Raw genomic sequence first — 15,626 nt, 5'->3', positions numbered from 1 at the left:
AGTAACAGGTCTCATATTCGAATTCACATATAAGTGTCATGTGCATCATTTAATATAATGAAATTATATTTTAGTTTTTTTTTAAATAAACTCATTTTCGGAACAACTTAAGATAATAATGATAAAAAGAAATGTTGTACACACACATATATATATATATATATATATCTTCTCTTGTTTAAGAGAATTCCAATGGATCCTTAGGAGACGAGCATTCCCAGTACTCCTCAACGATAAAACAGTAGGGACAATACAGGAGTAGGGAGATTCAAGACGATGTTTAACGCAGTGCACAAAGATCTTGTTACCAGCACCAGTCTCCAACCCATCCTCTGCGTTAAGTCACTGACCTCGGCAATTGGTACCTCCAACATCCGAGAACATCAAACCCAACTGTAATCGCATCTCCATCTTTAGATTGTGGGGTAAGAGACTTCCCACAAAGCAAAAGGTGCTGTTTCTGCCTGGTTGCAAACAGCGATCGAAGTATTATTATTTACCTTGCAATGATTGCCAGGACAAAGATGACTCCCTCGGTGGATTTCCCCATCATGGAAGCCGTGCAAACCGGCGTCCCAAGTAGACCATCCGTGAACCTGAAACATCACGTCAATACATGTATGCATTGCAGAACATAAGAACATGGTCTAGAATCCATTACATCGAGGCATGAAGCCAAGGCATCCTGCTGCAGGGAGGCCAACTGAAGGCCGGAGTGCTTGAGTTGATCTGATGTCACCCCCATTACCGGAACACTACTGGAATTGCAGGGTGCATTTAACTGCTGCAGTAACGACACATTCCATCGCTTGGTAGAGTGAGTGAGGGACGCGCGCAGCGGCATAATAATTAGAGAGAACTTACCTCTTCTCTGTCGAAGAAGTTGCTACTACTGAGGTGCATTCTGGGCTCTGCAGCAGCGAGCTTCATAGACAGGAACTATCGGCAGCAATCAAAGAAAACAGAAGCAATTCCTCATTCTGTCCGTTAAAAGAGTTAATGTCATCGGAAGATCTACAAAGGATGAAGGGATTTAGTAGAACCTCGACTTGTCTTTGGAGAGACTGCACATAGTTTATGATCTCATCAAGCGTGCTGGCTTTCCCCATGATCTTACTGCATCCAGGCACCAACTCCTGCAAGTACTTCATCCTTTCGCTGATCCTCTCCCTCCTCACCTACACCATCGATCCGTCAACCGAGAGAGACAGAGAGACACAAGAAGAAATCATGGCTACTTGGAAGTGACGTACTCTTTCGGCTAAGCTATGGCTATCGGTGGCTTCTCCCCGGCGAGCTCTTACATGGATGTAATCGGTCTCCTTCGTAGCGTCTGATCCTGACGCTTTCTTCTTATTCTTGGATGTTGCACCTCCTCTGGCTGTTCCTTCTTCCTCTGCGCCACTTCTGCGACTTTCCTGCTGCTAGAAAGACGAATCAGCTCATCGTGAGTCGTGCCCAACAACGCATTACTGTTATATCCATCGGCAGAAGCTAAAAGAGATCAATGTTTACCTTGGATTTAGGAGCTTTTCTCTTCTCCGTGCTATTCTCGAAAGAATTGGCACTGGCGTTTGCCTGTCCAACGTTAGCAGCACCGAAAACAGGGTACTGGATTTGGGCACCATCAGCAACACCAGTCCACCCATCAGGAACCATACCAAACGGCGTCGACGCCAGAACGATAGTTTTGGTGAAGTCGTGAGCCGACGGTGGTGGTTGCTGCTGTTGCTGATGCTGCGAACCGGCGGAGAGCTTATTAGAGGAAGGAGGAGCTGTTGGGCACTGCATGGTCTTCTCTTATCTATGGATCTTCGACAGGTCTACAGGTGACGAGAGAGACCTTAACACAGAGATGGGCATGGCATTTATCACAATGGCCTAACGTTGTTAACTTCTACCATTCTCACCGCTCGACATCATCAGAGGAATCGAAATGATCAGTATCACCACAACCAGAATGTTAAGTAGGACCTCTTATTTGTCTCCTCTGTACATCTCCCCTGGCCATCCATCATCTTCTTCGGCTATAATAAGCAGAAAGGAATGATAGCAGATAAAGATTTCCTCAATTGTACGAGTAAATCTCGTAGGATAATTGAGAAAAATTCTCCTTTCCCATATGTATAAATAAGACATTGTATTCAACCATTTCGTCAGTACTTTTCATCACTACAATTCAACTTATCATGGTATCAGACCTATCGATGTAGCCTAGTAAATCATAGTCAAATAGGAGATCAGTTGGTTGTGTGCAGGTCGCGCTTGCCACTTTTTTCCTTAAAGGCTGCACGAAAGCGACCAATGAGAGCGTCACTGCAGAGCTCCTCTGCTGCAGGAAGAGTAATGAGGGAGGAGGTGGCAGTAGACGTCGCCTCGTCCAGACGACAAGAACCCACAGTGAAAGTTGCCTAGTCTAGGCAAAGGGGAAGCTCCCAAATGGACTTCTGGTGACTACCAAGGTGTTGGAGAAGATCAAAGGCAATAGCCAGGTCTTCGTGAATGAAGTGGCCACCATTAGTCGAATTCACCATGTGAACATCATCCGGCATCTCGGCTTCTACTATGATGTGAACGTCATCCAACTTCTAGGCTTCTGTTGCGACGACACGCTCGGAGCTCTGATCTATAAAAGGTGTTGGCAACAGGTTGCAACCCAAGATTTCAACAACGTCTCTTTGAATGGCTAGGTCTTATTCACGAAAGGATAGCAGCATCTCTTGACAAGCGAAGAGGGGTGGCGTCATTGCTCATTGGAGCTGGTGTGACAATGGTAGAGCTCGAGGACTTTGGAGGTTGTCTAATGGCTTCATCGTTGGAGCTATGGCTTAAAAGGTTAGTTGTTGGTGGCGCTACACCTGAGCCGGATGGTGGCTTTGACAGCAACTCCGAAGTTGAAGTTGTCGGAGGATGGAGCAGCGGTCAGTGAGGAAGGAAGGATAAACCTTACTCTTAAGACAGTAGTGCCTTCGATGATAGAACATCCGCAAATACACCCCGCTTCATCTTTATGCCTTTGTTAATTCTGATTGGGCAGAGAACTTTTATGATAGAACATTCACGTTGTGGTATATTATTTTCTTTAGAGCTAATCCAATTAATTGGAGTTCTAAGAAATAAAAAACAGTCGCACGATCTACAACTGAAGTCGAATACCGTACCATCGTAAGTGCTGCTTCTAAGATCAATTGGGTCACAAATCTACTTAAGGAACTCAACGTCAACTCTATCGTACCTCCTATAATATATTGTGACAATATTAAAGCTACCTACCTATGTGCCAATCCGATTTTTCATTCACGCATGTAACATATTGCCTTCGACTTCCACTTCGTACAAGATCAAGTTATCAGACATCAACTACATATTTCTCACGTACAATAACCGATCAACTAGTAGACTCACTCATGAAGCCTCTCGCCTATAAATTATTTTCGTTACATCGGTTCAAGATTGATATCCTTGACATGAGCTCAATCTTATAGGAGCATGATAGCAAATAAATACTTCGCATAAGAAAATCTCGTAAGATAGTTAAGGAAAATTCTCCCTTCCCACATGTATAAATAAGACATTGTACTCAGTCATTTCATAAGTACTTTTCATCACTACAATTCAAACTTATCAAAGGAACAGATGCAGTGCACTGGCATCCGAGAGATGATCAATCAGGAATGACACAAAGTAGGTGCAGGAGACAAGGAAGATTTGAGTGACACACAAGGCTGGCGTGTTCTTTGTTGTGAGTGACACTACTAACCATGAGCGCTTATTTTGCTATGATTCTAACTGTGATGTGAAGTTTCCAACCACGCCGGCATTGGCAACCTTCAGAGATGTTGGAAATTAAAGGGTAAATCCCATGGAAACGATTAATCGAAGAATCCAGCATGAGATCCCAGACACTGTTGGATCCAAAATCGATGGGAGCAGTGATGAGAAAAGCCAGATTAGGTTAGATCATCAAGGACCACGGAGTCAGCGACGCATCAGTAACCTTACTGTTGCCTAATCTGTAATGGAGTGTACCGTGGAGCATGATTGGTTTTCGTGTCCAGGAAGATCCCAGCACAAACACAGATATTTCACTCTCTAGGAGGGTTGAGCTACACTAGTTTATGAGGTATTGGATCGAGCCACATAGCACTCGTTTCCTCCATACTGCGCTCAACTTGCCTCATTCCAGCTAGTTGGTGTGCGGCCGTATGAGATGAACCACACACAGCTGCTCAGAGAGAGAGAGAGAGAGACTAGATAGGACTAAACTCGACGTTTAATCCTGTCTTGCTTAGTCTGATTCATTGCTTTGACGCCATGAAAGACGCAAACGAGAGAAAGATAACAGAAACGATTATTAGATTCATCGAGTGACACGAAAAGAAGGAAGTATCAGAAATATCAACTAAACTGTGATCGTTCGGATGACAACTAATGACATGATGGGCTCCGAGGAGGTTCCGTTGGCACTCAAATCATTCGTGCCGTCTGACGTACTATGACACAGGATTTAGTAGTAGAGAAAGCGGGGTTTCATCCTCTCAGAATAGGGTTGAGTGCGCAACCATCTCTTCTTCTCATGAATCCTTTTGGCTGGCAGTTGAATTAGCATGAGAATGAATGATGGACAAGAGGAGATATGTGGCGCCAGTCGATTGTACTTGGCCCCATTTTTTTCCAGGAGATAAGAATGGTAAAGCAGGCCAGAGATCATCGGGTTGTGGCGAAGTCCTCGTCTACCCACTTTCCATGTGACTTTGTCCCCGCACCTTTGCGGACATGGAGGCCATCCTGCTGATACTGAGAGATAACCACATCACGCAGCTTTTCACGAGTTGATCTCTCTGAAATGTGGAGAGCGACTGAAAGATTAAAGGATCTGTTCATAGCATCCTCTCCGTGAGTATGACAGAAGCATACGACCAGCTTAACAGTATGATGCAGAGGAAACTTTCGGTTATCACAAATGCTCTGAGACGAGCACTTAGCTCTATTGATTCCTTACAGACAAGAATGCTCTTTCTGGATCCATTTCGTGTAGTAGCATGAGTGTGATTAATCTCTCTCTCTCTCTCTCTCTCTCTCTCTCTCTCTAGGAAACAAATGCATCGTTGTTGACGGGTGGAGTAAAGTAAGCGGTCGACATCGAAACCTCATCTGAGAGGGTGTTATCCGACACCTTCTTTTCTGGAAGTCTCTCACAACTGGAAAGCAAGTGCATGAAAAGAACATGGGAGTTTTCTGCTGAAGAGAAGAAGATGGTTACCGAAGGAGGTTGGATCGATCACATGAGTTGGCATGAAATGATTTGTGGTGGGGTTTTCCCCAGTCGAGGAAGGTGACAGCTGCGCTGAACTAGATAGATGCAGTGTCCAAGGACTGAACGAGAGAGTCGAGCATGTGCAAGAGAGGAAATCGGAGGAAAAGAACGGAGTGGTGGTGACTGAGACTTTGCTAGGGGGGAAGAAGGGTATGAAGAAACAAGCTTATGTTTTGTACTGACTTGATAAGACTCTTGAAGGGAAAGTGGAAGAAGACGATGGTAAGAAGACGACAGATTGAGTTGTTCTTGGACAATCTCCACACAGATTTACTGGAAACAGCCATTTTCTCATGCATGCTATTCTTGCTCAAAATAGCTTCAATGAAGTCACTAGAGTGGAGCAAAGAGAACAGGCAAGAGATAAGATGATTGGATGCCTTGGAAATCCGGTTCTGATGAAGATGAATCATTCGTCTCTTCGATACGGGATGAGTTCTTTGTCAAGTCAAAAGGCAAGATTGACAAAACTGGTACCAAAAGAACGAAAAGAGACATATTTCCAAACACCACATCTATTTTGTCTATACATTCAAGAATGAACAAAGAGAAATGTGGACGAGAAGAGCATCCCACCCAAATGTTCCTCCAAAATTGCATCAGCTTTACAGAAAATTTATTCACTACTTAAGCTAAATGACTATATGTATAAGAACAGTCCTGCCATGAGCTTATTAACAAGGAGTCGAGGACCCTGATTTTGAGAAGAATCTTAGTTTCTTCCCAAGTACACCAAGAGATCTAGAAGGCGGCACTCTGTCCGCAGAATGTTGGACAACGTTCACTGTTGGTTCAGGTATGGATTCAGGCTTGATATATGAATTGACAAAACGATCGCTACGCCTGACGTCTCTCAGAAGATGGAGCAGCCTTGTAGCAATCTCCTGGCCCTTGACATTCCCATTAACATTAATATCAACAAGAGCTGGAATCACCCCCTCGTCCATGACCAGCAGACAATTTTCGTAACTCTTAGAACATATGGCATAGAGGATATCCACTGCATGCTCTTGTTCTTCTTTGCTGCCAGTATCAAGCAGTTCTACAATCGCAGCAAGACAGGCTTTGGCTTTGACTACTGTAGTTGCACCCTCTTCATGGCGACTTATGTTCTGGATGATCTTTAAGCAAAGATGTGCTAGTCTTCCATCCGTCAGAAACGAAGCGAGAGTTGTTATGCATCCAGAGGATAGAATAAAAGATTTTACATCCTCATCAGCTGATAAATCAAGAAGAATTTTCAGAGATAGTTCAAGCAACCCGGTGTCTTCTGAATCTAAAGATTTTATAATTGGAGCCACAACACCAGGTGCCATAATGCTGGATCTACAGCTTGGATTCTGAGCCAGTTTCTGCATCAGCAGTAAAACTTCCATCCTGATATCAGAATCAAGAAAAGATACCAATAACTGCAATGCATCCTCAGTCAAGGACGAGATTTTAACCCTGGGCAAGCATGAAAATGACTTCAGTAATACCGTATATTAAAACAAAACAGGACAAAATGTAGAATATGGAACCCTGACAACAAAAACAGGAGACAAACTTTTAAGATAAATGAGAATGAGTACAACAGAAAGGAAATCACCAGTTCTCATTCAGGAAAGCAAGAAATAGCTGATTTCCAGCTCTAAGTGCTCGTTCATTGACATCTTCACGTGCATTCTTCAGAAAGCTAATTAGTGCTTCTGCAAAACCATTAGAGAGCATAGCACAACAAATCTCCTCGTCGCTTTCCAGAAGGAATTTCACTTTTTTTACTGCTTTGTCTTGGACATCAATTGGAAGTTCCAAGAGTCTATAAAAGAATCTCAGAAACATTTCATGATTGAAATTGGAGAATGACTGATACTGTTGATAATCATCACTCCACGAAAACAAATGAGTCTGGTTATCCTGTGTGCTCTTGATGCCACTAATTTGGGATGAATCTGAACAGTAGCTAGCATCAGATGAGAGAACTGATACATTGCTGTGATCATTTTGAAGATAATAATGCCCGACACTTCCATCTAAAAGAGCTGCAGAAACATTTTTCAAACTTGATATGGAGTAGCTATGTGAAGGTTCCCAGCCGCAAAAATCTGCAGGACTGCAATCAGAGCATGGTTCCGGAGCACTGATGCCACGTCTCCTGCACCAGTTGGCAATAAGATCCTTCATGCAAGAATTTGGAACCACAGCAAGGTTTACCAGCTTTCTTCGAGTCTTTGGACATGTATCATGTCCCTCATCAAACCATTTTTCTATGTACTTTCTTTCATATGTTTGTCCAGAGGCTATAACTACAGGATCATACATCAATCTGGATGAAATAGGACAACAAAATTCCTCAGGAGGTACAGCAGCTTGACATATATCAATTGGAGCCTCACCTCGAATACTTGGCTCATCATTGTTTGAAGAACTACTAGTACTTCTGGCACGGTTTATATCTATTATAATACTCTCACTACCTGCTTTGCCATTCTCCTTAAACTCACTACCATCCTGCCTGACATTCTTACCATGCTTCTTCAGGAGGTACATAAAATAATACAGGATCTTCTCCTTTTTTTTATCAGATCCATTCAATTTATCTAGTAGTTTATTCAAGGATCTTCTCTCTATTAAAATGGCCTTAGAAGATGTCAGCTTTAACCTTGAAGCAGCAATATGAAAAGCCTTAAACTCTACATCTTCGCTGGAGTCTGTCCGACGAAGCAGATCTAGCAAAGCTCTGCCAGCCTCCTGTTCTGGAGAATCCACTTTAAACTTTGTGACTCTGAGGTAGTCTAGAACTTCAGCAATCTATATTGGTGATATAAAGCTATCAGCACACTCACAGATTTTTCAAAACTAGCTGAACTGATGCTAATCATGGTTATAAGCAAATAAAGAAGAAAATTCTTCCCAGAAGTCATAAAAAGACAAAGTTCTGAGCAAGATATAGCCTGCAAGATACTAATATACCGTGTAAGGTTGATACTGAGTCAAAGAAGCAACGGAATACAATTCAATGTGCTAAAGATACATAATGCTATGTCAAATGGTCTACTGCCATCTTATCCTTCTCTAAACTAAACGGTCTGGTTAACCAACGCAGATGTTAGAAATTCAGTCACTTATCTACTTTGATTAACAAAAGAGAAAATAGTTCCTAGTAATAAACAAGTGCCGAGCACCATGACTTATCTACTTTGATTAATAAAAAGCACCTTCCTACATAATATTTAGCATCCTTCCTCTGAAGTATCAGTTTTCTGCATTTAAAATTAGAATAATAAGTGAAAAAGAATATGCTTCTTAGTGAAAGGCAGTTAAGCCAATAACCAAAAAGAATTTGCTTATCCAGAAGACCCTTTAGATGAGTTCACATCATTTGAGAACCATGATTTATTTCTATGCACTATGATAGTTTGTCATTCTCCAAATCAAGCAATCTTTTATGAAAGTTTTGACTAGAATTTCTACTTGTATTGTCTAATCCTGTTCCTCCTCAGCTCAGTTTCATCCTTGGCATCTGTTTCTACTGATCAAACACCTTATACAAAAATTTAACTTCAGTTTAGATCAGTAAAACACCAGATCTTAGTTTTACAATACATAGTGAGATGGAAAACATTAAATATATTTTTTTATGGCTGATTTGCCTATCTTAAGAAGAATGGCAAAAGGCAAAGCATCACATCCGATGGTTTCTTGAAACCATGTAATGGTGGAAAGGACACAAAACTACTTATATCTTCTAGCATGTTGGATGCTACCACATGAAATCAGAAACTCTCATAGCCACTCAAAATAATAATTCACATTTTCTAATCCTCAAACTATTAGCTTTTGCAATTCCTTTTTAGATTTGGGTGTAAGACATTTCAATCAGAATTATTCTTAATACTACAAATACTGACACTCAAAGTAAGACAAATGAGATTCCAGAATCAAAATCTAAGTCTCGTTTAGAAAACACACCTAGTGCAGTCAAATAAAAAATGATTATTTTATTTGATATCAAATAATGCAAAGATGTTAACCAGTTTTAATCTACAAATCATTATTATAAGAGATGGTGAAAATCAACAAACACCAGTCTATTTTGTACAAGAAGCAGATTAATTACCTCAACAGTCCAAATGTACATGATTAAGCTTCGGTAAGTATTCAAAAGCAAATGTTTTAAGACTCAACAAGTATGACACAGTGTTAGATAGTCTAGAAGGCACAACAAAGCATAATAAGTAATGCAGGTTTCAGACCTTGTTTATGTATGAGGTCCTTCTCACCCTAGAAAACAGTATCCTGTTAGCAAAAGTTGTTATAAAGTAGCATGCACAGAACCTGCACTTCCTTCAAATGCACATTTTGTACTGTTGTTGAACCCATGGTTCACAAAGATGATGAGTCGACTCATTCATTCTTATCTTAGGTTACTATTCTGCAGAACAAAGCTTAGAAACCCCAAAATGGTGATTGTTAAAAGGTTAGAATTCTTAATCTCTATATAATAGTTTAAAAACGTCTACTAGGAAAAGATAAAAATAGATAGGTCTGGTCATGTCAGAGCTTGCAGATGTGTCATGACTTTGACTAAGGACTTCAAATTTTTAAAACTTCTTAGCAGTCAACCCTATAATCTTATGAAAACTCCAGGACAAACTCTTGCTCGACATGGCAATGTTTATTCAAAATAGTTCAATATAAAATAGACCACCAGCATAATTTCATTGTAATAAAATGAAAGGCCTAAGGAGTTAAACTGCAAGCCTGACGAACCTTACACGCTAAAAGTGGCGGGACCATATCTTGAATTTGACATAAACTATTAATTAATGAGACCTTGATCCTTTCACATCTGGATAAAGTTGCTTCTCCTGTTATTGCCTGCGAATTTACAGAAATTAAAAAACAAAGAAGCAAGTAGCTCTTTTTTTTAATGGACGGACAAATTAAACCAATGGAAAAGTTATGAGGCACAAATATGAGTGTAAAATTACAGTTAATAGAGCTATAGAATAATAAAATGAATGTCAATATAAAGCTAAGAATAGCACCAATAATAAGTTCTAGTTAGAATATCTATCATCACATAAATCTACATCTACTTGTAGATCAGTGGCATAAACAGCCTCAAACAAAAGGGAAAATCTAGGACGGTCATTGGCTGGATGGTTTTGGCTCACAGCTGGATTTTGATAGAATTGGTACGGGTTGTAACCATCTTTTGAAGTAATATAGTTTACTTTCTTTTGGGGAAAAAGAAGGGAAATTTTGTTTCTTTTATGTACAACCCTGATAGTATTGCTCCCAACTGGTTGTGTTCAGCTATATGTTCATTGATTCCTCTTCTCCCTTCAAGTGTCTGTGAAATTAGGTGCATCTCGGTTCAAGGCTTCTTTTCCATCTCATATGAGATCAGCATCTTGGGCTAATATGTGGTTTGTTGCCTTTGGTAAGGTTATACACATCTTAGATAACAAAAAATAAAGACACCTATTTTCGTTAGGCAAATTCAACAAGTTAAAATATCTTAAATTCTCATTTCCAAGTCAAAATTTCTCAAGCCATGTTAAATAATATGATTACTCCTACATGTGCTTTATCAATAAAACTGAAAAAAAAAAAAAGGTTCCTAAATGATACAGTATTTTTGTTGAAGACAAAATCAGTCATTTCTATAAAATTAAAAGAGAAATTATTCTAATTCTGCTGCCAAAAGTAAAAAAATAGTGGCATAGATGAACCACTATTTATTCACATGACCAAATAGACATATTCCAAGTCAGATGGCTGCATTCTGCTTGATAATAACTTATTTATCAGAAATTGGACAAAATTGGAAAAGTGATATCATACCACTTGATTAACTTGATCGAGTCAACTACTTTAGTAGCTGCAATTCTATGGTACAAGGATCCTTCCAAAATGATGTTTTTGTCAACATCGACATAGCCACTAATGAGTAGACCTCAGATACAATTGTTTATTCAAGTATCCTTTTATCAAGATAGGAAAACTTATGGATTACCCACCTGAGAGAGGTTGAATTTTAGTTTACCCACTTAAAAGACCAAAAGTGACACTCAATCTACCTGAATGTGGTTCCATCCAACAAGTCATCTTTCCCCACTGTCGTTACTCGTTAGTCCTTGGTAAAAAAAAGATAAGCCCTAGTTATATGCAGGCACTTCTATGGGAAAATGAGTACTTAGAATGGAGAAATGTACAAATTAGGTAAAGCAAGATCCTTTTCTAATTCAAGTGTCAGTTACCTTTTTTCCCACAAACCATCAGTATACTGTGATGGCATAGTTATCTTTCACCTAGAACAATGGATGACAAAACAGTAACAGGTTAGATGGAACCAAACTTACGTGGGCTCGGCATCACTTTTGGTCTTTCAAGTAGGCAAACTGAAGGTGCACCATCTACAAAGTGGGTACTCGATTATGATATATAAATGGAAATTTTACACAATTTTGGGATACTTGTTTTGGACACTTGGGAAAATAACCTCTTAAATGCTGATCAATTAATAATAAAAAACCTCAACTTTATAATTTATAATATTGATGGCATACTATAGAAATTGTGTTTTTTCCCCTTAAATGGTGGAAAGTTTGCTATGTCCAAGCTTCGTGAACGAGGTACAAGAAAATATTAAGAATGTACAAGGCACCAAAATTAGAACCAAAAAGAAGAATTAAAGTAGAACAAGAATATTTAAACAGCATAACCGAATCTCAAAAGCTTAATATAAACAAATAAATAAACTACTGTTCATGGAACCTACTGCGTTTAATTAACATAGTATGAAACAAAATTTGCAACTTCTTCCGATTCTAGCATGATGTTCTACATGCCAAGCAACTACATCAACCTTGATTTATCCCTAACACTGCAACCGGCAAAGAAGCTAGATAAATATGCACACTGCTCTACACCATAAGGAGCATACAGATGAAATTACTCATATTATATCCTTGTCTCTAGTTTTCATGATGTATTTTTATCTTCGTTCTTCTTATAAATAAAATGCTAATTTAGACTTACAAACAACTCAAGGATTTTGTCACAAATACAAACTTGTTCTCATAGAACACATTTGGGATTTCATGCAACTGGTAGTTATTACATCGGAATCCGGTTAAAACCATGTATTTTCTACCAACAAAACAGAAACCAATTTTTTGTCATGGAAATACAATGACACAGATAAGATATATCAAAATTCAACCCTGTTCATATTCTCTGTAACGATTCATGCTTCATGAGTCTCAAGTTGATAGGATGAAGCATGGCATTATGTTTATGCTTATATCACTAATTATACCGAGGAATTAGTTTCACGTTGTAAAGTGCATAACATACTTCAAAAGTTTCCTGTGTGGGTTCTAAAAGAAAATTTGAGATAACTAGTCTTAGAACCATAATCCAAAGTTTGTAAGAAGTAAGTTCCCCATAGAAAATCAGCAAAACTCTAGAAGTACCAAATAAAGCTTGCTGGATTCAGCACAGTGCTGAAGAAGTAGCTTTGCTTTGTCAATTGAATTGTTTAAAGAGCATAGCTCCGCTATCCCACAAGTACTTCCTGGTCGAGATGATTCTATTGCAGGTAGAATCAGACTGATCCTGTTCAATATCTTCGTAAGCTCCAAACATATTGAACTGTTGGCCTGGATAAAAATAGAAGACTAATATATGAATACAAAAAAGTACAAATTACAGGATTTAGTATTTCAGATATTCTGGGTTCTCTAAGTAGAGAAAACAGCATGAGAGCAGACAACATCCTATCGACTGCAAATTTCCTTAACAAAATTTCAATAAGATTAGGATTGCTTAAGTCTTGTTGAGAGCCATAAACTGTCACAAGTGGCAAATAATTACCTAATCTACCATTTCATTATATTTTTATTATACCACTCCAACAGAGACTCCAATATATCTGCAATACAATGCATATTGATTACGACAAAATGTCATCACATCAGCTTATAGAAATGATTCTGATAATTCAAATTAAGTGCTTGTCAAAGGTAACACTAACATATTCCAATGTTAAAGTTCACACAGCATGTACGCTCAATAAAGTTAATCCAGGGAATTGCCGAGCATTCAGAGGACAAGACTGCTACTTAATAGTATAAGGGAGCTTAATATCCAGGTTTACAACAAGGTGAAATTGTATACCTTGACATCACAATGATCTTGTAGCTTTTTCACAGTTTGAGTAACATCACTCCCCATCCAATAAGAACCTGATATCAATCTATAAAAGAAATTAATAAATGATAAGCCCCTTCATGTCAAGTAATATCAAATAGGCTTATTTGTAATCCATTAGACACCAAGCAATACTTGGAACATTGATTCTGAAGGATGACAAAGAATCTTAAGATAAGTAAACATAATTCAGTAGCATGCACATCATCCAGCCATTATTTATGATAGTTTCTTACAAGAAATAAATAACTAAAGCTGAGAAGAAACAGAACAACCTCAAATAATAAATAAATAAATCTCCATTTAATTGAATTTCTCGTTACGAAGCACAATAAAAAAGTATGGCAACTTGATTCCTCAAAAAGTAGAGCAGCCCAGATTAATCAAAATTTAAATTCAAAAATCAGAGTGAAATTAGGAACATCATATCAAGAAATTGAATATGTCACACGCCAATTAACAAATGTGTGAATATCGGAAAAAGAATAGTATATGTCCAAGCTTTTCCCTTTTGCACTGATACCTTCACTTACAATTGGATAATTGCTTAAAATAAAATGCTGACCTAAAAGGAAACTGCACAAGCAATTGTTGATATATTTAAAAATAAATAAATAATTTCAAAATCCACTCAAAATAAGATTTCTGATAGAAGGGAGAAAAGGAACTTAAGCAGAGCAAGGCTTTTGAAAGAAATTTTCATTTTCCAATGCAGGTATGACACCAGCAGGCAACAAAACAATATCAAGCATGTTAGCCAGATTTAATAGTATAACAAATAACAGTAACTCCTAGAAACACAGACTCCTTTCTCTCTTTGTCGTTCCAAAAAGCAGAGGTCATGTCTACATCCCTATCCGCCTCATGATGCAAAGAGTGACTAGCTATTATTATGCTGCTTGATGCTATCCAGTAATACTAGCAGAGTCTTCATCCTTAAATATAAGCAAAAATAAATCCAGCTTTTAATGTTCTTGCTTGTAATTTTCCCAAGTTAATATCTCTCGTAAACCTAACCAGATGAATCCCTTTGGGAACAACCTGGCTACCTTAGTAAGGTTGATATCCAATTTTAACAAGAGAAGAAAATAGCAGCTACACATCTCAAATGGATTAACCCAAGTCAAGAGGTGACCATTTTCTTCATCGTGCAAACTTATAGCAAGACAAGAAACCATTAACCAAATTACATGGGAGAATAATTTTCAAAAAATACCATATTTAACTGGCAAAAGAAAAGAAACCAAATAAAATAGGACTTTAAATATGCTGAACTCTTATAACATATAAATTCACCAAAAGATATCGGACCAAATAAGATCTTCACAAGATCGAGACTTCTTCACGTGGCGCAACGCAAAATCTCCTCCATCCCATCAAACAAAGATCGAATCTTTACTATCAATATTCCTAGCAAAGAAGCAGCACAACCAGAACTAAGACTTGCTGAATCAGTCTTTCGAGCCGGAGTTTCGCTACCCCTTCGTGATCGAACAGCCTCCGCGCTCCAAAGAGCTTCTTTTGGAGATTGGATCAGTATCCATGAACTGTCTCGAGATGGCGAGGAGAAAACGGTAACAAAAAACTCGACCGAAGGTCACGTGGTTTCCCGAAAAGACGGAGGAAGCGGGAGGCCGAAGAAGGAAAGAGGGGATTGCTTCGGAGGACAAAGACAGGGAAGAAAAGAGGGGATAGGGGAAGTTGGCTGTATGTTGAGAGAGAGAGAGAGGGAGAGAGAGGATACTACAAAGCAGATCGGAGGAAGAGCAGACAGAAGCACCACGAAACGAGGGACCAAACAGCGGAGTTGTGGAGGTGGAAGCCAAGTCCAAGAACTATCCGGTGGGTTTCCTTCAGAAAAGCGGAAGCCGGATAGCAAAGGGAAAGAAACCGCCCTCTTTACAGAAAACACGGGACACCGTTATGCATCAAATAGATAATAGCCACGTAGGCCAATGAGCCTGGCTGCAAAGGCGTGTTGACTGTTGCGCTTTTGACTTGGCCCTAAATTTGCTGCGGTCAAAATTCGACTTGCTTATAAGCCAACTGCTCGATTGCGTTTTGACTTCGATTGCATCTTCGAGAAGATCGAGAGAAAGAAGTTAAC

General features: G+C 39.1%; 2 protein-coding genes across 13 annotated transcripts; both read right to left on the bottom strand.

Moving 5' to 3' along the window:
• Positions 1-119: 119 nt before the first annotated feature.
• Positions 120-3,002, bottom strand: LOC103976356 (basic helix-loop-helix protein 79-like). Of its 5 annotated transcripts, none has more exons than XM_009391551.3 (7): positions 1,516-3,000; positions 1,254-1,424; positions 1,044-1,178; positions 865-939; positions 662-784; positions 501-596; positions 120-393 (listed from the first exon to the last, which is right to left on the bottom strand). In XM_009391551.3, the coding sequence occupies exons 1-7, from the start codon at positions 1,789-1,791 to the stop codon at positions 343-345; spliced, it is 927 nt and encodes a 308-aa protein (XP_009389826.2). In that variant the 5' UTR covers positions 1,792-3,000; the 3' UTR covers positions 120-342. The 5 variants fall into 5 exon arrangements, with proteins under 5 accessions (XP_009389826.2, XP_018677238.2, XP_018677244.2 ...); XM_018821693.2 differs by having other exon boundaries at positions 120-596; positions 1,516-1,823; positions 1,911-2,998; XM_018821699.2 differs by having other exon boundaries at positions 120-596; positions 662-781; positions 1,516-3,002.
• A 2,789-nt stretch (positions 3,003-5,791) lies between these two features.
• On the bottom strand, positions 5,792-15,398 carry LOC135582611 (U-box domain-containing protein 7-like). Of its 8 annotated transcripts, none has more exons than XM_065095945.1 (6): positions 14,951-15,398; positions 13,487-13,554; positions 12,784-12,969; positions 10,070-10,177; positions 6,906-8,107; positions 5,792-6,763 (listed from the first exon to the last, which is right to left on the bottom strand). In XM_065095945.1, exons 2-6 carry the CDS (start codon positions 13,541-13,543, stop codon positions 5,992-5,994), a joined length of 2,325 nt encoding a protein of 774 aa, XP_064952017.1. In that variant the 5' UTR covers positions 13,544-13,554; positions 14,951-15,398; the 3' UTR covers positions 5,792-5,991. The 8 variants fall into 8 exon arrangements, with proteins under 8 accessions (XP_064952017.1, XP_064952014.1, XP_064952013.1 ...); XM_065095942.1 differs by having other exon boundaries at positions 13,487-13,565; positions 14,816-15,397; XM_065095941.1 differs by having other exon boundaries at positions 13,487-13,565; positions 14,831-15,397.
• Positions 15,399-15,626: the final 228 nt, after the last annotated feature.

The sequence above is a fragment of the Musa acuminata genome, chromosome BXJ2-2, assembly GCF_036884655.1.
Source record: "Musa acuminata AAA Group cultivar baxijiao chromosome BXJ2-2, Cavendish_Baxijiao_AAA, whole genome shotgun sequence".
Classification (NCBI taxonomy): Eukaryota; Viridiplantae; Streptophyta; class Magnoliopsida; order Zingiberales; family Musaceae; genus Musa; species Musa acuminata.
Note: the sequence above shows the minus strand (reverse complement) of the source record. Positions and strands in the feature narration are given on the sequence as shown.

Coding starts and splice junctions, on each gene's coding strand:
- LOC103976356 (XM_018821693.2), bottom strand. CDS start 1,791: ATGCAGTGCCCAACAGCTCCTCCTTCCTCTAATAAGCTCTCCGCCGGT. Junction 940..1,043: donor CTCTCCAAAGACAAGTCGAG/GTTCTACTAAAT, acceptor TGCTGCCGATAG/TTCCTGTCTATGAAGCTCGC. Junction 785..864: donor ACTTCTTCGACAGAGAAGAG/GTAAGTTCTCTC, acceptor TCGTTACTGCAG/CAGTTAAATGCACCCTGCAA.
- LOC135582611 (XM_065095945.1), bottom strand. CDS start 13,543: ATGGGGAGTGATGTTACTCAAACTGTGAAAAAGCTACAAGATCATTGT. Junction 8,108..10,069: donor CGCCACTTTTAGCGTGTAAG/GTTCGTCAGGCT, acceptor TCACCAATATAG/ATTGCTGAAGTTCTAGACTA. Junction 6,764..6,905: donor GCTTTCCTGAATGAGAACTG/GTGATTTCCTTT, acceptor ATGCTTGCCCAG/GGTTAAAATCTCGTCCTTGA.